Source organism: Chenopodium quinoa, unplaced genomic scaffold (assembly GCF_001683475.1).
Source record: "Chenopodium quinoa cultivar QQ74 unplaced genomic scaffold, ASM168347v1, whole genome shotgun sequence".
NCBI lineage: Eukaryota > Viridiplantae > Streptophyta > Magnoliopsida > Caryophyllales > Amaranthaceae > Chenopodium > Chenopodium quinoa.
The window spans coordinates 1,009,765-1,030,893 of record NW_018743066.1 but is presented as its reverse complement, the minus strand read 5'-3'; the positions used below and the strand labels follow the sequence as shown (position 1 = coordinate 1,030,893).

At 34.2% G+C, this 21,129-nt stretch overlaps 1 protein-coding gene across 1 annotated transcript; it reads right to left on the bottom strand.

Moving 5' to 3' along the window:
* Window positions 1–16,239: 16,239 nt before the first annotated feature.
* On the bottom strand, window positions 16,240–17,560 carry LOC110731269. Its single transcript, XM_021911112.1, has one exon. It carries the CDS (start codon window positions 17,316–17,318, stop codon window positions 16,614–16,616), a length of 705 nt encoding a protein of 234 aa, XP_021766804.1. The 5' UTR covers window positions 17,319–17,560; the 3' UTR covers window positions 16,240–16,613.
* Between the last annotated feature and the right edge of the window lie 3,569 nt (window positions 17,561–21,129).

Below are 21,129 nucleotides of genomic sequence, written 5' to 3'. Positions count from 1 at the left end.
CATCAGCTTCTCTTGTCATCTTCCACAGGGTGAGGGGACCAAAAGCTTGGTAATTTGCTGACAGAAATCGAGATTCCTGACTACAAGAGGTACTTTAAACCCTTTATTAGTACATTTCGTTGGATTTATGGTTGTCAATTGGGGTAAAGTATGCCTTTTTGGGGAATCTGTGAATTAAAGTATTATAAACCCTAATTATGCGAATCTTTGACTGAATTAGAGTGTGCATTTGTTAAATAATTAGTTAATTAGATGTACTTGGTTACTGTTAATTTAGTGCATAGTCAATGTGAATTGCTTTTACTTGCTGTAATTGGTGAATTGGTTTTTGTTGTTTACTGTAATTACTGAAATTGGTTATTGTTGTGTGTGCTTTTGTTGGTGTTGTTACAGAATGGACACAGTGAACTTAAAAATTACATTAGGGGGTGCCTTTATACCTTCTTTAGCTGGTAAAAATAGGAGGGTGTTAACTTGGGATGGTGGGTGGGTTTATTGGATGAGAAAGGTGGAAAAAAATAAGATAGATGTACACTTTTTGAGGCAAGCAGCTATACATGGGTTTGTGTATGTGAATGTGAAGGTTCCTAGGGGGTTTAGTTGCTGGTATAAACAAAAGGGCAAGTCTTGGGTGAATGGTAAAAGGGAGCTTGTTGATGGTGAGGTGAATGGTTTCCTAGAGTCGGTGAACAAAGAGGGGGCATGTGAGATGTATGTTACCAGTCATGAGCCAATTGAAGGGACTAACAAAACACCCTTAAAATGTATATCTGGGAATGAGCTAACCCCTGCACAAAGGAAGGAACTGAAAAAGAGGTTTGGTGGGCCTAAGTATACAAACCCAGCCCAGAACTTAGTAAGCCCACTGAAGAAGAGCCATTTAGGAGAAGCCCTAGGTTAAAAGGCATTGTTATACATGACAGAGAGGCTGAGGAGAGGCTTCCTAGGGCAGAGAAAGTGAATGCTAATACACATAAAGGGAAGGGTAAACTCACTGCTGCAGATAAGGGTAAGGCTAAGGTTGGGGATGAGACTGGAAATTTAGCTAATTTAGTGAGAAAAATAAAAGAAAGAGTGAGGAGCTTAAGGGATGACAGTGATGTGTTTAGTGATGAGGATGGTGATACAGAGTCTTCTGATTCTGAGTTGAGTGATTTTGAGTTAGAAGTTGATGAGGGAGAGGAGGACTTATACTCTGATGATGATGAACAGTGGTTGAAGAAAAATGTAGACCATATTAACAGTGAGGTGAAAGGCAGTTTGAGGGGAGTTAGTGAAGGAGGGGATCAAAGTGATGATGAGGACACAGGGTTTGACATAGAAAGAAATCACCTCTGTTTGCCAAGGTGTTCCATCTGGTTGATCCACCCACTCAAAAGCTTTACACCCCCTTGACTCAGTCACAGGATCATAGAATTTGCAGGTCCTAAACTTGCGTCCTGGGTTCTCCCTAGTCCAAGCAGTCAGCCTAGACATTGGAACTCCACATTGGCATTTTTTCTCCTTTGAGGGTGACATGCTAACTGAAGACATTCCCTTCTGAAATTCAGTAAGAACAAGAATGAAATTAATTGTATTTGAACACAATCACCATAATATAACCCTAATTTCAGTAGCCAATTCACATAACAAAAACCCCCAATCTAATTTAATCTTACATGAACCCTAAGTATTTTAATTCAAATTGGGGTTTAATTGACCTCACAAAACGCCCAATTTCAATTACTCTTACCAAATGCAACATAATCACGCAACGAATTGCCAAAAAATTACAACATAAATCACGAAAATTGCTAGAGAATTAACGACAATGGCTTACCTATTTGATGCTTGTTGTCGAGGAGTTCAATTGATTGTTTGATAATTAGAGGGTTTGGGATTGTTAAGGTTGCCCAAAAATACTGATTTGTGAAGAAAATCGCAAAAATTAATCTCCAATCTGCAAGAATTTGGTGTACAAATGAAGAACTAGGTTTAAATAAAAGGGAAATCGAGAGAAATTTGGGAAAAAATCAAAAACTAGCCGTTATGCTGGGCCCCACAAGCGTTTTCCGTCACCTGAGCTCAGATGAGGTGGTAAAACTGATGTTTAATTTTTTTATGAGGTGGTAAAGTAAATGTTTTTTTTTGAGGTGGTAAATTCGACAAAGTCATTATTTGAAGGTGGTAAAAATGAAAATACCCAAACTTATATTTACTCAATAAAAAAGATAAACCATGACCATTATTAATCTACCTCTATTAAAAAATCTTAACTATTACGTATATAAATTTTTTTTTACTAAAATTAGTAAAAATAACGTGAACAAAATATGACCTAAATTCTATCTCATCATGGAGAACCAAGAAAGACTTATGGCAAACCAGCAGGCTAGTGAAAACTGGAGTGGCCTTAACTAGTGGTCAGCATAAATGAAGGAGATTAATATTTAAATGTAGCTATGTAAGGACAATTGTGTTGTTAATGACTTCTCTGATCTAGGTATGTATGTTAATTAAACACTTAAACTTTGTGCTTGATGAATTATTTAAGAACAATATTCATAAACTTTGATAAACATATATAAATAACATAATTCAGTAAAGATATATTAATAGTAGTAATTCAGTAAACATTATCAAAAGCTAGTCTCGTTAACCAACGAATGTTATACGAAGTATAAAACGTAGAGGACTTAAACTGGTGCTTGCTTCTTTTAATGATCGAGAATCTTTTTTATATATATAAAAAAAATGTTGTCAAACTCAACATTTTGCATGCTTGAGTTTATATAGTATACTATACTACTAGCTAGTAGTATACTAATAACTTAAGTATTTGTACTTTAATACCTTATCAATCATACGTGTTAATTTGATAATAATGCTCCGCAAATAATTAATACTTTTAAACAATTCCCTTTAACTCACATAATCATCCCTAGTTCAATCTTTTACATATTAGGATTAATTAAGGATCATCCATTCAACTAATAAATAAGTTGATGACTTTCTGAAATAATACAGGTACGTCATATAAGCCTCGTATTACATTTGTCAATTCAACTTCGATTTTACCATTTAAAATTTAGGTTACTCAATTCTAGTTTAATTTATTATTAGTGGAATTCTAGTAGGTCATATATAGAGTTTGAACCATTAAGCATTGTCATCTTATTAGATCCTATTCTTTTGAGTTTCTGGCCAAATAAAGCGAAGTAAGTGTCAGCAAAGCAGATTGAGTCAACAAAACATAACAAAACAAGGCTCAACGAATTTCAGTATAACAGTATAAAGTAGAACAGATTTCAGCAAAACGGCTCAAACGAAAAGGGTCTTACTTAACTACGAAAATAAGACTAGGGAAATGAGTCTAATGACAATTATGCTATGCATATGCAAAATTGCAAATGCAACCTCGAGTGATGAGTCACTTACCGAGAATTGGGCCAAATGTCCCCTTCTTTTCCTCCATTCTCTCCCCCCATATTCTTTAATTGGTTGGCCAGACACAAAGTATGCAAAGATACGCATTCCTATGACACAAAAACTAAGTTACACCTTTTTTCTTTAATTAATCAAAGCACCGAAAACTATATAGAAAGCCATAAAGATGTAGACAAACAAGGAGCAAAATTTAATGGGAACGATGGAACATAACATATTTAATTCCTCACTCTCTTTTTTTGATTCTCCTAACCTTTCCCCTATTTGCAATAATACGGAGTACAAAATATTATCCTTGTTTCTGGTTAAAAAAAAGTTTAATGCAGTTTGACTGATAAAGATAATTATTAGTTTATAACCATCTATTTACAAAAAACACAAAATCAATATGTTGAAAATATGTTTTTTAAGATGAATCTAAATACATTTTATTATACAAAGTATAACATTTGTTTTTATACACTAGTAAAAAACTTATGGAGTAATCAATATGAGACATGTATCGTGAATGAATATTATAGTCTGTAGAAATCATAATGTTGCATATAACTTAAAACGAAATGGGTAAATATCAAGGTTAGTTTTACAATGAAGTGATGAATTTGTTTAACATTTATGAATTGAAAGAGTAAATCGAGGGATGCATGATGTTATTGTTGGTGTCTAATGTTGAGGATACCTTAAGTGGATGATTTTGAGAATATTTCAGGGATATAAATAAAGATAGTATAAAGATGCGCAATTAATTATTGTGATTCAATGTCAGATACACTGATACTTATATACTCGTGTACCTCTGTACTCCTAAGTTCTTTAGCAAGATTATAGTACAGCACAAAGAGTGGAATATTATAAACATTCAAATTTATCATAAAACTAAATAATTAAAGACTATAAGACTATAACTAATTAACATTGTTATAAGCAGGCTGTCAATCTTATCATATTGTACCTAGCTAGAAAATACAATCAAATAATACGTGAACATATTATTTATGATTTTCTGTGAAAATTAAAAAATATATACAATATACTCCGTATAGTACAATTTTGTTTATATAATCACGAAGTATATATGTCTATATGTATTTACGGTGAAAATTTGAGCAAAATTGACTGGATTGTTGAGGGAAAAAACACCTTAAGATGTTTTGTCTACTTATACATATGATTTACAAAAACTAATCTAATTAGTGAAAAACTTTAGTTAAAAGAATGGACGGTCAATATACATATCCCTTTGAATAAGCCAACAAAATCTTATCACAGTGAAAATATGTTAATTTACCACCTTTTTGTGTGAAAATATGTTAATTTACCACCTTTTTGTGTGAAAATCAAAATAATTGGATAATCAAAAGTTGGCTTAAATGCATGCATATGCATGGGCTGAAAATAGGTCACTTTCGCACCTTTAATTACTCCACTTTGTATGTAAATGTTTTTTTATGCATGGGAAGATATATGAGTGTTTCTTTTTCCTGTAGGGAAAATATAAGAAATACTATTTCAAGATTTTTTTTTTTTTTTAAAAAAAAAGAAAAAAAAAACTCCGTATCTCCTAATATTATTCTTTTTTATTATTATTTTTATAAAATCAGGGCCAAGGTGTATTAAATTTTTTTTATTTAAGATATAATTCATATAAATACCTCTTTGTTCTTTTTTTTTCCTATAAAATTGTTTGTATTATTATCTACTTTGCCTTTTATTTGCACCTTTGCTATATAGTACTCATAATGTATGTATTTCTTATTCTAATAAGCGCAGTAATACAAAGGTACTTTAGCTATTTTATGTATTTTGGATCAAATGAGAGTATGAGACTATATTTTAATGAGTTGATTACTTAATGTGTTTATCTGGTCTTCTTTGATCAAAATGATTAGTCAAATCAATATGCTGATATTTTCTATTGACACTCCGACGTACATGTAGGCATGTATAGTCACTAAATGAGACATATTCTAAGAATTGTACCATGACCTACAAAATATACCAAGTATATATCAATTCGTTTATTAAAATGATGACCAAGGAAAGATGCTTTTATAATGAGAGAATATGAGATATTTGTCGTGCCTTTCTCATTAATTAGGAATCAATATATAATACAAGCGTATACTAGGTTAGGGTTAAGGCTACATTAGTAATTTACAAACTAATTACATACTAGATTATTTACATAATCTAACACTCCCCCGCAGTCAAAGCGGGAGGACCATGAACGCTTAGACTGTCCCGAAAATCATCAAATAAAACCTTAGGAAGACCTTTGGTGAAAATGTCTGCAATCTGGTATCGGGAAGGCACATGTAGGACACGAACTTCGCCCTTTTGAACTTTTTCACGAACAAAATGTATGTCCATCTCAATGTGTTTAGTGCGCTGATGCTGGACCGGATTACTGGAGAGATAAATTGCACTAACATTGTCACAATAAACCAAAGTTGCTTTCGAAATAGGAAGAAATAGCTCGAGCAACAAATTTCGAACCCAGCAGGATTCGGAAACAACATTGGCAACCCCTCTGTACTCTGCTTCACAACTGGACTTAGACAAAGTAGGTTGACGTTTCGAAAACCAAGAAATCAGATTATCACCAAGGTACACACAAACGACGAGTATCCGGGCACCCGCCCCAATCTGCATCCGTGTATGACACAAGAGAAGAAACAGGAGATTTATGCAATTGTAAACCAAAATCCGTCGTACCTCTAATGTATTGTAGAATGCGTTTCAACGCATCCATGTGCTCAATACGGGGTGAGTGCATAAATAAGCAAACCTGCTGAACTGCATAAGAGATATCTGGTCGGGTGAATGTCAAGTACTGTAAAGCACCACATAGGCGTCGATAAGAAGTAGGATCATCATACAGAGCACCCTCCTGAGTGCTCAATTTGCCTTTGGTGTCAACAGGAGTAGGCGAAGGCTTGCAATTTGCCATTCCTGCTTTTTTCAAAATTTCCTGTGCATACTTCTTTTGAGATAAAAATAAACCATTTTTACCACTAGTAACAGCAATACCCAAAAAATAACTCAGATGACCCAAATCCTTCATAGCAAATTCAGAGCTGAGCTGAGAAATAATATGTCATCGGAGATATTCCGATGAAGCAGTAAGCACAATATCATCAACATATAGAAGGAGATAAGCAGTATCTTTACCATGGCGATAGATGAACAAAGAGGTATCAGATTTGCTATTAGCAAAACCAATGGTAGCCACAAAATCTGCAAAACGTTTGTACCATGCACGGGGCGCCTGTTTCAGACCATATAGTGACTTTTTCAATAAACAAACATGATCAGGTTTATCAGGATCTTTGAATCCCAAAGGCTGATACATGTAAACCGTTTCATTCAAATGACCATGTAAGAAAGCATTTTTCACGTCCAATTGATGAATTGGCCAAGACTGAGCCAAAACAATGCTAAGAACCACCCGGATAGTAGCCGGTTTGACAACCGGGCTAAAAGTTTCATCACAATCAATACCCTTCCTTTGAGTTTTACCATCACCAACCAAGCGAGCTTTATGTCTCTCAAAAGAGCCATCAGAATTTGTTTTGTACCGAAAAATCCATAAAGATCGAATAATATTCACATTATTCGGTCGGGGAACTAATTCCCAAGTACCATTTTCAATAAGAGCATTATATTCTTCCTGCATAGCAAATTTCCAATTATGGTCACGAAGAGCATGGACCGGGTTTTTGGGAATAGGAGATATAGAGGTAGAAATGTGATGGACTTTATTGGAGTACTTTGGATTTGGCTTGTAAATTCCATGTTTGCTACGGGTGGCCATGGAATGAGGCTGGTGTAAAGAGGGAGTTGGAGGGGGATGAAGAGTAGGAGAGGAAGGCTGCTCCATCTCACCATACATGGGCTCGTCCACACCACTGCCCGCGTTTGACCCGGCGGGGCTAGCAGGAGGTGGCCGAAGACCACGCTGCTGAGCAGTGGGGGACATAGCAGGTACGAGAGTTGGGCAGCGAGAAGGGAGCTGCTGCTGTTGTCGTGAGTTGGGCAGGGAACTCCGCGACTGGGTTGTGGCAGTGTGAGGTATACCGCATCTTGGTTGCGGAGTGTGCTGTATGGCAGCATATGTGATGCCAGGCTGCGGGTTTGTGGGAGTAGTGGGAGGTGCACGAGGCAGGGGTGGGAAAGGAGGTGCTGCCGCACAATAGGGCTATCAAGAGGGCTCAATTCACTCCCCAAAAAATCATAGGTATGAGGTTCCGGAGTATGAATTTTTGAAAAGGGAAAAACCGACTCATCAAACCATACATGTCTAGCTATAATTATTTTCCGACTCGACATATCAAAACATTTATACCCTCGATGATTAGATGGATATCCTAGGAAGACACAAGGACTACTTCGAGCATGAAGTTTGTGAATTTTAGAGGATGGAGAGAGGGGATAACATAGACAACCAAACACCCTAAGATGAGAGTAGTCGGGAAGCTTTTGATAGAGATCTTGAGTAGGTGAATTATAGCATAGAAGTTTTGACGGTAAGATATTGTGGAGATAGGTAGCCATTTCAAGAGCGTGATGCCAAAAAGAAGGCGGCATTGAAGCATGACATAGAAGAGTACGAACAATATTATTGATTGTTTTAATCTTCCGTTCGGCCTTGCCATTTTGAGGAGAAGAATATGGACAAGAAAAACGAAAGGCCATGCCATTTTGTTCACTAAATTTTTGAAAAGGAGTTTTGGTAAATTCCGTTCCATTATCACATTGGAAAGCTTTAATCTCCCTCTCAAATTGAGTCTTAATATATGTTCGAACAAGAATAAATAAATCATAAACTTGAGACTTTGAAGAGATAGGAAAAGTCCATAGAAAATTCGTGTAATTGTCTAGAAAAAGAACATAATATTTGTGACCAAGAGAGCTAACAATGGGAGAGGTCCATAAATCACTGTGAACAATATCAAAGGGCATAATAGTATGAGACATTGAATCATAAAAAGGCAATTTCATTAATTTTCCCAAAGGACAAGAATGACAAATGTGCTTTGAAGCCTTATTACAATTTATGAGATTACTACTACGCAAAGAATTAAGAATTGCATTTCCCGGATGGCCTAAACGGGAATGCCACACACTAGGAAAAACAACTGCAAAAGCTAACGGGTTGGAAGTGGAAAAGACTTGACGATCTGTGAAGAAGGGATAAAGATCGCCACTGCTATTACATCTCACTAGTTTGCTCCCCGTCTGCAAGTCCTTCACAGAAAACCCAAAGGGATCAAATTCAATTGACACATTATTATCAATGGTGAATTTTCTAACGGAAATTAGATTTTTGACAAGTTTAGGTACGTGGAGGATATTTTTGAGTTGAAGTGTGTTTTGGTGTAAGGATTTGTGACCATAACCATGAATTGGAACTTTGCTACCATTACCAACAATTATAAAATTATTATTATTTTTGCTCAAATGAAAATATGATGACAAGTTACCTTGAGAGTTTGTCATGTGAGAGGTAGCTCCGGTGTCCATGTAATAATTCGGATCGGCAAGAGACATAGTGTGCATAGCTTGCTCGATGTTGGTTGGCACGTACCCCGAAGAATGGGAAGGAGGGCCAGACATGTAGTAGCCTGCTGTGGTCTGGACCCGAGAAGACCAGGCTGCTGCGGAGTGGACTGGTGAGGCCTAGCAGCCCATTGAATTGGGCCTGGGGCTTGCGAAGGATATGGGCAGGGAGGGGCTGGCCAATATGCCCAAGGAGGTGGATACGACCACCCCTGCTGACCCGAGAACTGTTGCGCTGCAGGCTGGGATTGCTGCTGCGTTTGCGGCGGTGGCTGGTTGCTCCGACCACCGGACCCGGCACCGCCCTTCTTTCCTCCCTTTCCCTTAGGTTTTCGACCACCGCGAGCAGGCTGTGAAGAACGAGAAGAATCAGAATTCGCCTTGCCCTTCTGCGAATTAAATGCGACCGTCGAGGATTGGGAGATGTGAGCCTCTTCACCCGAATCTGGAACGTCTGTAGCATTACTCTATTCCTCCAATTCAAGCATAGATCGCAAGGTGTAAAAGGTGGGAAGCGGATTGAGATGACGAACGGAGGTGCGGAACGCCTTGTAATCTTCTGAGAGTCCCTTCAATAATTGCAGCGCCATACGATTATCAGAAATCGCATCACCTACATTACGAAGGTTGTACGCTAGAGATTTCAGGCGAGTGCAATACGCCTTAACACCCTCGAATTGATCAAGTCTGGTGTTTGTGAATTGCGCATCAAGCTGAAGAGCACGGGCTGACTTGTTGTTGAGAAAGAAATTCTGCAACCTTTTCCAAGCATCGATAGCCTTGTCATCGGGATCGATAATTGAATCAAGAAGATCAGTCGAGATGGTATTGTATATCCATTGTCGAACGATGTTATCAAGTCTTTGTCACAATTCAGGGTCAGAGGAAGATTCAGGGGCTTTCTGCTTGTCACTAGCAACGGGAGGGATGATATGGTCGATCACTAAATTCGTACGGCAATGGAGTTGGAAACTTGGAATAGAGTAGACCACGTATTGTACTGAGTACCACTGTAATCAAGGACAATAGGAATGCATGTTTTGATGTTAGGGACAAGAGTAGCAGGATGAATCTTTTGCTCGGCCATTGATGAGAACCGAAATTGAAGAAGAAAAAGAATAATAGAGAAGATGAGCGGAAGAGAATTTAGGGTTTCGGATTGAAAAACCTAGACTCGTGATACCATGAGAGAATATGAGAATATTTGCCGTGCCTTTCTCATTAATCAGGAATCAATATGTAATACAAGCGTATACTAGGTTAGGGTTAAGGCTACATTAGTAATTTACAAACTAATTACATACTAGATTATTTACATAATCTAACATTTAAAAATAGTTAATCATATAGTCGATAAAAATAAATTAAAAAAATAAAAGGGGACATTTATTTTACATGAATTATCATAAGAGCTAGAAGAATACTCGTAGTAAATTAAACTTCACTAATTAAAGCTAGGAATAACAATGGCGGCCATGTCAAGTAGTCAATGGTTTCAAGAAAGTGCAGTTTGTGCATTCCTAACTCTTTCAATGACTAAGCCTGCTATTACACAACACGAATATAATACTAGCTAGCTAGGTATATTTCCCTTTAATATAATACATTTTTAGGTATGAATAATTAATTAGAATAATTAATATGAATTAAGAAAATGATTTGTATTGATCACAGTACAATGAAAAGTAGCAAATAAGCCATGAGAAGCACAAAATTTGACATATAAGTACGTTAAACACAATCTTATGGGAAGTGACAATGGGGAGCATACACCAACATTTATGTTTGCATTGTGAAGAAAGAAACATAGGGATGGAAGTAAGCATGTAAAGTGAATTATTGTTGGTGTAGATGTGAGAGTTCAAGACCAACTTTTTTCTCCGGCCGGGTGACCCGAATTCTCAATGACATCACATGAATAGCGTTGGAAGTGTAGATTTTAGAACTTTTTCTCGGGCCGGGTGACCCGAAGTCTCAATTACATCACATGAATAGTGTTGGTAGTGTAGATTTTAGAGCAACCTTTACATTTTGCCTTCAAGAGATAGCTTGAGTAATTAGATTAAATTGTGATCTCCTAATTATTTAAAAATGGCAAAAGCTAATGAGCGCCTCCGGGGCGTTAGATAAGAGAATTAAAGTGCAAATATTAGAGTAAAATTAACATTAATTACACCGAACGACGCGTGATTTTGTCATGAATTCCTAACTTAATACCATTTCAACCAATATAATTTATCCTTATCTAACACCCCGGGGCGTTCGTTAGCAATATCCTTTAAAAATTTCGCCGATAATGACATTTCAAATAAATGAACAATTTGTGGTTAATATTAAGTGTTGTAAATTTGGACGGCATGATCATTTACATGTTTGTTGATTTGTGAGAAGTATGAAGTGCTAAATATTCTATCTTAATCAAATATGAACAAAAGTTCTTATGTAATACATCAAAAAAAAAAATTATATGGAGTATGTTGGTAATTAATTAATTTCTTAAGAATTGCTAATATAGGATTTTCTAGCATGTGTACACACCATGGATTGAATAAAGGTGTACTGCCACGTAATTGATTAAATTCAATATACTTCGTGATTTATAAACAAAAATATTCATCAAAATTTATCAATACACTAGGATTTGGATAATGGCAGTTGATGGACATTAGAAGATGAGACTACATTATATATACGCTAGCTGGTGATTAATTAGGACTTGAAATAATGATTACATGATTAATTAGTTAATTAGTGATAAATTGATAATAATACTAACTTGAATATAAAACGATGCCGTTATTCCATGCGCCTATCTCACTTCAAAATTGTCACTCTCTATTTCTCTAATAACTAATGAGCTTAATTACACCTAACATAATAATTTATGGCTTAATTGCATATGAATGATATGATAGATCCAAGATGACCTTATCTAAACACAACACTGCTCTTCATTTTCCTTCTTAAAATTATTTATATATTATTTTTAGATTTATTAATTGCATTTTCTGTTCTTTTTGCTCTTAACATTTAAAATAATTTTTATAAACGGGGTACAAAGTCTCTAAATTAAATACCTAATAATACACATTTTATAATGACATTATTATATTTATGTGCTAGTAGAATAATGAACCATTTTCTATCTTAAAATAAATGACAACAACCAATTAATTATTTAATTATTAGAGTTGACAAACTTGATTATATATATAAACATTAATCTAATTAGCTAGCTTACTGTCTCAAGACTTCGTTTGATTATTATCTTTTTGGCCAATTTTTTTGGTAAAAATACTAGCACCTCTTAATAAACTCGACAAAACCTCAAATCATCCCTAAATTTGCCACAAACATGTAAAAAACAAGCCTTGCAAATAGACTATAAATCTACACGACTCATTCCTAAATAATTAAGGAATGTGGTAATTAAAGTTAGGTAGTTATCCTTTTCTTAATAGTCTTAATTACTACAAAAACTCCACCTAGTATTAGTTGGTAAACCATCCTTTGATCCCTTGCCTCGAGTACTTTTTGTACTTTACCACTAGTCCTATATTATAGTACAACACTACTACAGTACAACACCTAATATTACCTGAACTAACTACCATTTTAAGTTTATTAATGATATTTTTTGTGATTAAAAATATGTTTCAATAAATAAAAAGTTTAAGATACTCTAATTTTAATTAAAAGATGTTTTAATTTGTTAATTTTGCACAATTTTCACTAGCTTCTATGTCTTTATAAATGTGCTATAAAACTTTCAATATTACTCTACATTGAGACGAATAAATTAAAAATCTCATATATGTTTTATATGATCTTATGCAACTAAAAGATGGAATATAAGGTTTAGTTTACAATATTAGTATGAATATTCTTACAATATATATATATATATATATATATATATATATATATATATATATATTAAGGTAAAAAGAGTGATCGATCCTACTAAAGGTCTGTTCTCATACGTTTATTTTCAGTTCAGTTCAGCTCAGTTTAGTTCAATTGAGTTCGTTCAGTTCAGCTCCTAATTTCCTTCTCTTATAAAATATTCAGTTCAATTCAGCTGATTTCAGTCTATTAGAACAGACCCTAACTCGAGACCTCTTAGTAATTAATCAAGTTCAACTTTGTACAAGTACGTATGAGCGTACTCAACATATATAGTCAACAACCAATTTTATTTAGTAAAGCCTTTTTCCAAATAAGTACATAGCCAGAATATCTTATATTATTCCAATTTAATTTTATAAACTGTTGAATGATTGGTAGACAGCAATACTGTTGAATGAAGTATAAGTTTATATTTTTGAGCAACATTATTATTCCACAATAGAGAAGGTAAAGGAAAGTCCAGTGATGAGAGAAAGAGAGAAGGTACAGTATGATTAATTTTCCACTTTATTTTCTTACATAATAAGGATAGAACATATCAGAAATAAAGGGATTTGACAGCCTCCATTATTTTTCTCTTTTTCACTGTACTCCGTATATCTTTGTCTTATTAGTTTAAAACAAATACGGACTATAAACTTTTCCATTACTCAGCTTCCATTTACTATAGGAAAAATTGATTTTAATAATCTCAGAAAGGTTAGGATGCCACGTGTTATTGTTTAATTGGTTGAAAAATAAAAAATAAAATAAAATTAAAAAAAAACTGAAAAAATAAAAAAAAACAAAACTGAAAAATGAAAAAACGAAACCCACCACCTATCCCCACCCACCCCCACCGTGAACCCTAACCATAGCCTACCCACCATAAACCGGTCGGCCGCCACCATAAACCCCCCAAAAACGGCCGGCCGGAACCCCCCATTACCGAGTTCACCCCCGATGACCAAAATCAACCCCTCGAATACCACCCTTGAAACAACCATAACCACTACAACCACCATCCTATTAACCCCACCCAGCCACCGAAACCCCCTCTAATCGCCTAAAACACCCTCTAACCTTCAACAACCACCGAAAAGCCCTTAAATCTTACCCAAATTCAACCTCAAGCCATCCCTTGAAATTGATTCATTGATTTTTTTTTTATTCATTGATTTTTTTTTTATTCATTGAAGTTAAGGGTTCATTTCGATGGTTTTCGTGGGTGTGGGGGTTGGAATCGAGTCGGTTTTTGCTAGATAAGGGTGGGAATGGAGGTTTCGGCGGTGGATATGGGGTTCGGCGGTGGAGGAGAGGACGCCGGAGGTTGGGGTTAGGGTGGTCGTTGGGGCTGGCTGGGTTTTAAAATTAGGCTTTCTTTTTTTTTTTTGACCAAATTATTTTTGACCAATTATTTTTTTTTGACAGGAATTTTTTTGACCAATTATTAAGTGACATGTGTCACTCAAATTAAAATTAAAAAAAATGTTTACCTAAAGTTTAGGTTACCGGTCATAAGGGACCAATAGAAGAAGATCCCCTATAAAGATAGGATTATTAGATAATAATCTAAACGTGGGATTATTAACAGCAAATCGGTTAAAGGTGGGATTATTAGAAACAATTTTTCCTTTACTATATTCTGGAGATTAACCTTGAATTTAATTTACCCATTGTTTAAGATGAAAAAAACAATTCTAAAATTTTGGTGGTAATTAAATATAGTTCAAATGATCATCACTATGTTTATTTTTCAGGAGGATTAATAATCATGCTGCTATTATAAATTATTGAACCCGCATAAGTATAATGTATACTGTAATAGCTGAATTAAAACGGAGATAGTATACCATCATATGACTGGATCCCCTTATCAACAAGAGACATGGATACTTAATCAGTATTACAAGTAACATTTTTTTTTCCTCATTTTGACTTTATCCCAAATAAATTATTTACGGAGTATGAATTAAGCATTTATGAATCAATCAGATTTCCTCAAACAATAAATTCCTCCGGCCAAAAACAAAAAACTAAAGAAAGAATATTAAAATGTCCCCTAAATTACGACTTAGAGCAACTTCAACGGCAAGCTAATTGCCAAATTAGCTTGCCATGCCACCTAGAATTGCAAAGTTATTTTTCCATCTAGCTAATTTATGCCACAATGGTTAAGCTAATTAGCATTTAGATTTTTCAGCTTTATTTTTTAAATAATTAGTATTTTATTAGAGACAATTAATTTCTAAGCTAATTTGCTTGGCATTAGCTTGGCCAAGCTAATTATTAAACTATCCTCCAATGGTTTGACTATTAGCTTGAAAATTATTAAAATTGCAAGCTAGTCCCTAAAAGCAACCATTTCAAATATATATATATATATATATATATATATATATATATATATATATATATATATATATTAAAGGGTAATTAAACTATTGACAAAAACATCATAAAAAAGGTGAGGGGGAGAGCAATTTAACAATAGAATATTTGTTGACATAGAAAAAGTAAGAGAATTAGAACCCAATTACAAAAATGGAATAAAAAAATGAGACAAATGATTATGGAGTGCAACGAATATAAGTTGGGCTAATTCAATGCTTATAATGAAACCCACAAAAAGGTGACCTTAAAGCATCATTGATCAATACTTCTTAATTAATAATAATAGTACATCTTCATAATACTTAATCATCCCAATGTTTTCTACTAATTACCTACATAAACACTTTCATTTGACTAATTATAGGTAATTATGTGATATGGTACAAATTGGTTATCATGCCAATGTTTAGCTATCATTATATTAGTAGGTTAAAAGCTAATGTTAAACTTTAATAACACCAAGTAAAAAGCATTAAGAAAAAAAAATATATATTAGCTAAACAAAGAGAACTGTAGTTAACAAGGGAAACACCCAATATATCAAAATTTAGAAGGGATTGAAAAATGGCGAAGGAATTTTACAAGCATTTATTACAAGTCTTAAGTAATCTAATGTCCCACATTTGTAATCCTACATACTATTCAATTCATGCTTAAAACACAAGTTAGACATTTCATCCGGTCTCAATAAATACGAGTATTTTTATTATAAAAACACCCTTAAATTTTTCAAGTGATTTGAACTCCGAAACTCTTTAACATCTCCAAAATGGCACCAATATTAAACCAATTATGCAATCTCAAAGGTTAATTATAGTACACCACACATCTTTCTCAAAGGAAAAGTAAAGAAAAATGACTATGTTTTCCCATCAATTTGACTCAACATTTTAGTTCAACTCCATCCACCAACCAACCCAAAATAGAACAAAGATACAAATATTTGCATGTTAAATTATATTGCAAAAAACATAGCAACCCCCCATAAATGAGGAAGAAAAATCAATTTATTTCCAACCTAATATAGTATTCATGATTGGATTACATAATTTTTACATATAGAAGTACATATTCTACCCTCTTTTTTTCCTTCTTTTTTTTTTTTTTTTTTTTGATGTAGAAAAATAAAAATAAAACCCTAATCTCATATGAGAATATTATCAAAACTGCCCATATATATATCATACAAAAAAAGAGCAGGGGAGAAGTATATCATACAAGATTGAAACTTTGAAACAGAGCATCTAAAAAAAAAAAAAAATTGATTTAGTAGATTTATATTTCACATAAAATTAGCAAAAATTAAACCCACCTTAAAATTTGTAATTTTTATTGATTAATATTTCTCAACCCCAAACACTTCCCCAAATTCTTTCACCAATAAAACTGACAATCTTCCTTACAGACCCCTGTTTCATTTCATCACCTACCATCTTCTCATCATCACCTTCATCTTCACCTCCTTGTTCTTCAACCCGGCCCAATTCAGGCCCGACTCCGCCCGACCCATCTGACCCATTACGAGTAACATCATCATTAACCTTAATCTTATCAGAAACCTGATTATTATTATTATGATCGAAGTTTGATTTGCTGTTCTTCCTCTTTTCTTTCCTGGTTGACCCCTGTTTCTTCTTCTTCCTTTGCGCCACCAAATTATCTTCAAAAGCGTCGATAATCTCATGAATAAGCTGTCGATTAGGGGAGGAATCCCATCGAGCCCAGTAGCTAGTATAACAGGTGAAACAATAACAGCTCGAATAAGGAGGGTGTTGCTGAAGATTACTATTATTAGTAATATTATTATTATTAAAATTGCTCTGTTTTTTGGCAGAGGATTTAGAAGGGTCAAAATCAAAAGGGGTAGAAAAAGAAGAAGAAGAGGAACAAGAAAGAAGATAAGCTAAGACTTCTTTGTCTTGAGGAGAGAGAGTAGCAGCAAGAGTTAGGATTGCAGCAGGAAGATAGGAGAGAGAAAATTGATCGGAAGATGGTGGAGGTGAAGGTGAAGGTGAAGGGTGAACTTGACCTTTGCGGTAGAGTTTTTTCATGGTGGAGAGAGAAAGTAGAGAGAGAAAGAGAAGGAGGGAGAAGAAGAAGAAGTCTTATCTAAGGAGTTGAGTTGGGTTGATATAGAAGAAAGGGAAAGAGGAAGAATATTGAGGTTAAGGAATGGTTGATGAGTCTTTTTATTCTTTTGATTTTCTCTCTCTTCTTCCTCTGTTTTTCTCTTTATTGTGTTGAGTTGTCATTGTGGACCTTTGTTTTTATCAAATGTTGGTTCTTTTACTATATAGTGTGGGTTATGTAATGTAATAATGTATGTTATGGAGGGTATGTTATTACTCTAGGTTTGGTTACTTTGACCTGAACCCATCCTAGAAGGAGACTTTCGTAGAATATTTTTCTGTTGTAGTTGGATTGAGTCTTTTGTATGAAGTTGGGTATGTTTTATGACGGACTAAAAGACGGTCATTAAAAGTGTTATAAGTTCGTCGTCAATGGGCTGTCATAAAATTTTTATAATGCGCTCTTTTGGGCTTACTTTTCAAATTTTAGTTATGTTCAATTTAGTTTTACCAAGTTAATTTTAGTACAATTAAGCTTCATTAGGCTGAGTTCAACAAGGTTCAGTTATATGAATTACCTAAGTTTAGTTAATTGAACTTTATTAAGCTCGGTTCGGTTCATTTCAATTCATTTTAATTTTATTCAGTCCAAAATATTATGATCTTAGTCACCACCGAAGTAATAACAATAACATCACAATTTATGGGCCTGTTCTCTTCACCTTATTTTCTGTTCGGTTTAGTTCAACTCTAATCAGTTCAGTTCTCTTCTGTTCCTATTTTTTTTTTCTGTCATAAAATATTCAATTCAGCTCAGTTTAGTAAAATCAGAACATGCCCTAAATATTGTTTGGAGGGCCTTTATGATTTTTATTCGAGTTGATTATGGTTTAGCTCGAGCTTAAAAAAATATAATTTGTTTGGGACTTTAATTAGATTTAATCTAATTTGATAAGAAATCTTAATCGTTAACTCAAGTTGGACTTTTCAAGACTAAAGTGGAAGAACCCAAACTCTACGCAAAATTTAGGTTGCATGGGCTGAGTCAAAGTTGACTGGCATTAACATTTAAGAACATAATCTTCAAGAACATCTGGTATAATGTACGTAATTCATATCACATCATTTTCAATTTCACAAGGTTATATATGCAAGAAAAACATGCCACAAGATCGACCCGATGGTCAACATATTTTAAACCAATAGCATATAGATAAGGGTTCAAAGATAAGGCGGATAGTTACAAGAAGCCAAAACATATATGAGAATATGTATACATGCAAGTTAAATCACTTAGTAATCACCTCAGAAGTCACACCGTACCACCTTCAAATGCTATTGATTGGGTGTGCATGTTGGATATTTATTTATTGGTTGGTTTAACTGGGTGTGCATAAGTCATGATAAATCGTTGTGTTAATAATCAAGCATGCACAATCAATTATGATAAGTGTCACTTTAAAATAAGTTAGATTATTGTCAAATCATCAGATTAGATTTTTTTTTTAATATAGCACTAAGACTTTAATAATCAGATTTCGAAAAAAAATAAAAACTATAATAATCATATAACGGATCGTGGTCTCTCAAAATCTTGCTCATAACCACAACAAGAGGTCTCTAGCTAGTCTATGCTTTGTTATGTAACAATAACCTAAAAAACTTATCAAATTCACCCATCATACATTCCTAATCCAAGAAAACGAAGATCATTTACCAATTTAAGAAGATGAAATACAATTATACAAGTGGTATGTATGGTTTGACGAGTAGAATACAATTGAAATTAGTTGGTGTTGCGAGGAAGTTACCTTACAAGTGTTACAACCTACAAAATGTAATACGATGAAGATGACGTATGTGATAGGGTATGAAAGTATAGTGAATTGGGTTCACGTGCATCGCGGTATATGTTTGGCAAATTCAATTGATGATGCGGTTATTGGTTTTTGCAGTGCCAGTGTATCTGCAGTAGTACTTCTACTTGTAGGGTATGCCCTACAATTCAAGGGCTCTCAATATAGTCTGTTTATAGTCTTGTTTCCAGCTCTGTATGTAGTTAATGAATATGTTAGGCATGTTGTACTACTAATTGGGAATTGCGGAATTGGATATATCTAAGCAAGACTTGATTTACTTGAATTGGATTAGTCTAGTAAATCCGAGGACATAAGGTCGACATCTGCACGTGTTTAGAATGATAACTCTTACGGAGTATTAAAACCTCTCCTCACTTCCTAGTGTTGGGATCGCAAAAACTGGTTTAAGAAAGTGTAACGTTTGTGGTTCAGTTTGGATCCTTAAAATAGAAAGTCAAGTGCAATTACGTCAATTAGTAGGGAGTCATAATTACTCTTGAAAAAATTGGATAGTGCAAGACTGGCTTTAGGGCGTGTTCGGCGTTAGCTTTTGAGTAGCTTTTAGGTAGCTTTTAGTGGTTTGACTTGGTCAAACCACTACTCAACAAAAAATGTGAGTGTTTGGCAAAGTAGTGGTTAGGGTAGCTTTTAGTGGTTTGACTTGGTCAAACCACTACTCAACAAAAAATGTGAGTGTTTGGCAAAGTAGTGGTTAGGGTAGCTTTTAGTGGTGGAGGTAGCTTTTGTGAAAAGTTAGAAATATTAGCTTTTGAAATTAGAGGTAGCTTTTCAAGTAGCTGTTGAAAATTTAATCTATAGTTTTAAAAATAAAATATTGATTTTTATATGTAACAGCTAGTCAACCACTACTTTACCGAACACTCATATCTAAATTATTTATCTTCACAGCTAACAGTTTGTTGACAGCTAACAGCTACCTACACAGCTAACAGCTACCTCCACAGCTACAGCTACTTTCACAGCTATATTTTGCCGAACACGCCCTTAGACTGCAAGTAACTTTTAAACGATATACTATCTAGTATAACCATGTATTCTAATGTAAAGAGTAAATATTTACAATTGAAGTTAACTTATACGGTGAAAAAGAGAAATGGTGTTAAACTATTCTATCTAAGTAGTGTTAATGTATAATAAGAATAATACATGTGTGGAAATTAAGACATTTATTATTTATTTAAAACACGTCATAAATTTTATAAAAACACCAAATAAAGAAATATTTAAGGGATAAAAAGAGACTGAATACGTAGTAGTAGTGTATACTCGTATTTAAGTTCCAATTTTACCTCTTTTTTTTTTAGCAACTTCCAATTTTACCTCGGATGGTAGGCAGCATCTCAACCGCAACGGGCCTGTAATAACTGACGAATAACAGAGTATAAAACAGGGCCCAATTGTTTTTTAGCCTTGTAAATTGGATTGTCTTTACATTTTTGTTCTTTTAGGGTTTTTGGCCGACTTCTTTTTTTTCATGCTATTCTTAAAAATTATTGATTGAATTGTACTTTTCTAATTCTGACCGCTTTAATTTTATTTACGGAGTATATTTTATCAGGCTCTAAATCTTTTGTTGAACTCCTGAATTAAAATTCTGAAAGTGTACACAAGTACTGTAAAAACAACACTCGTGAATTCTGACGTCTCCAACATTATTTGAAATAATCTAGTCGTACTACTCTACTAGATTTGTATGTTGTAGGTCCACTATACAATTTTTGCAATATGCTAATTATCTCACTTACGTGCCAGTAGCGGAGCCAATAATCGACATTTATGATCATAATATCGATACTGTCTTTAAAATCTTGGCTCCGTCATTGCCGAAATAATTTATAAATGATTTTGAGTATGTGATAATAATTTTAATGCTGCCAAAGTGCCGATATTCAATCATTTGAATGGCTAAAGAT

Excerpts from the sequence above, each read along its gene's own strand:
- LOC110731269 (XM_021911112.1), bottom strand. The coding sequence starts at position 17,318 with ATGAAAAAACTCTACCGCAAAGGTCAAGTTCACCCTTCACCTTCACCT.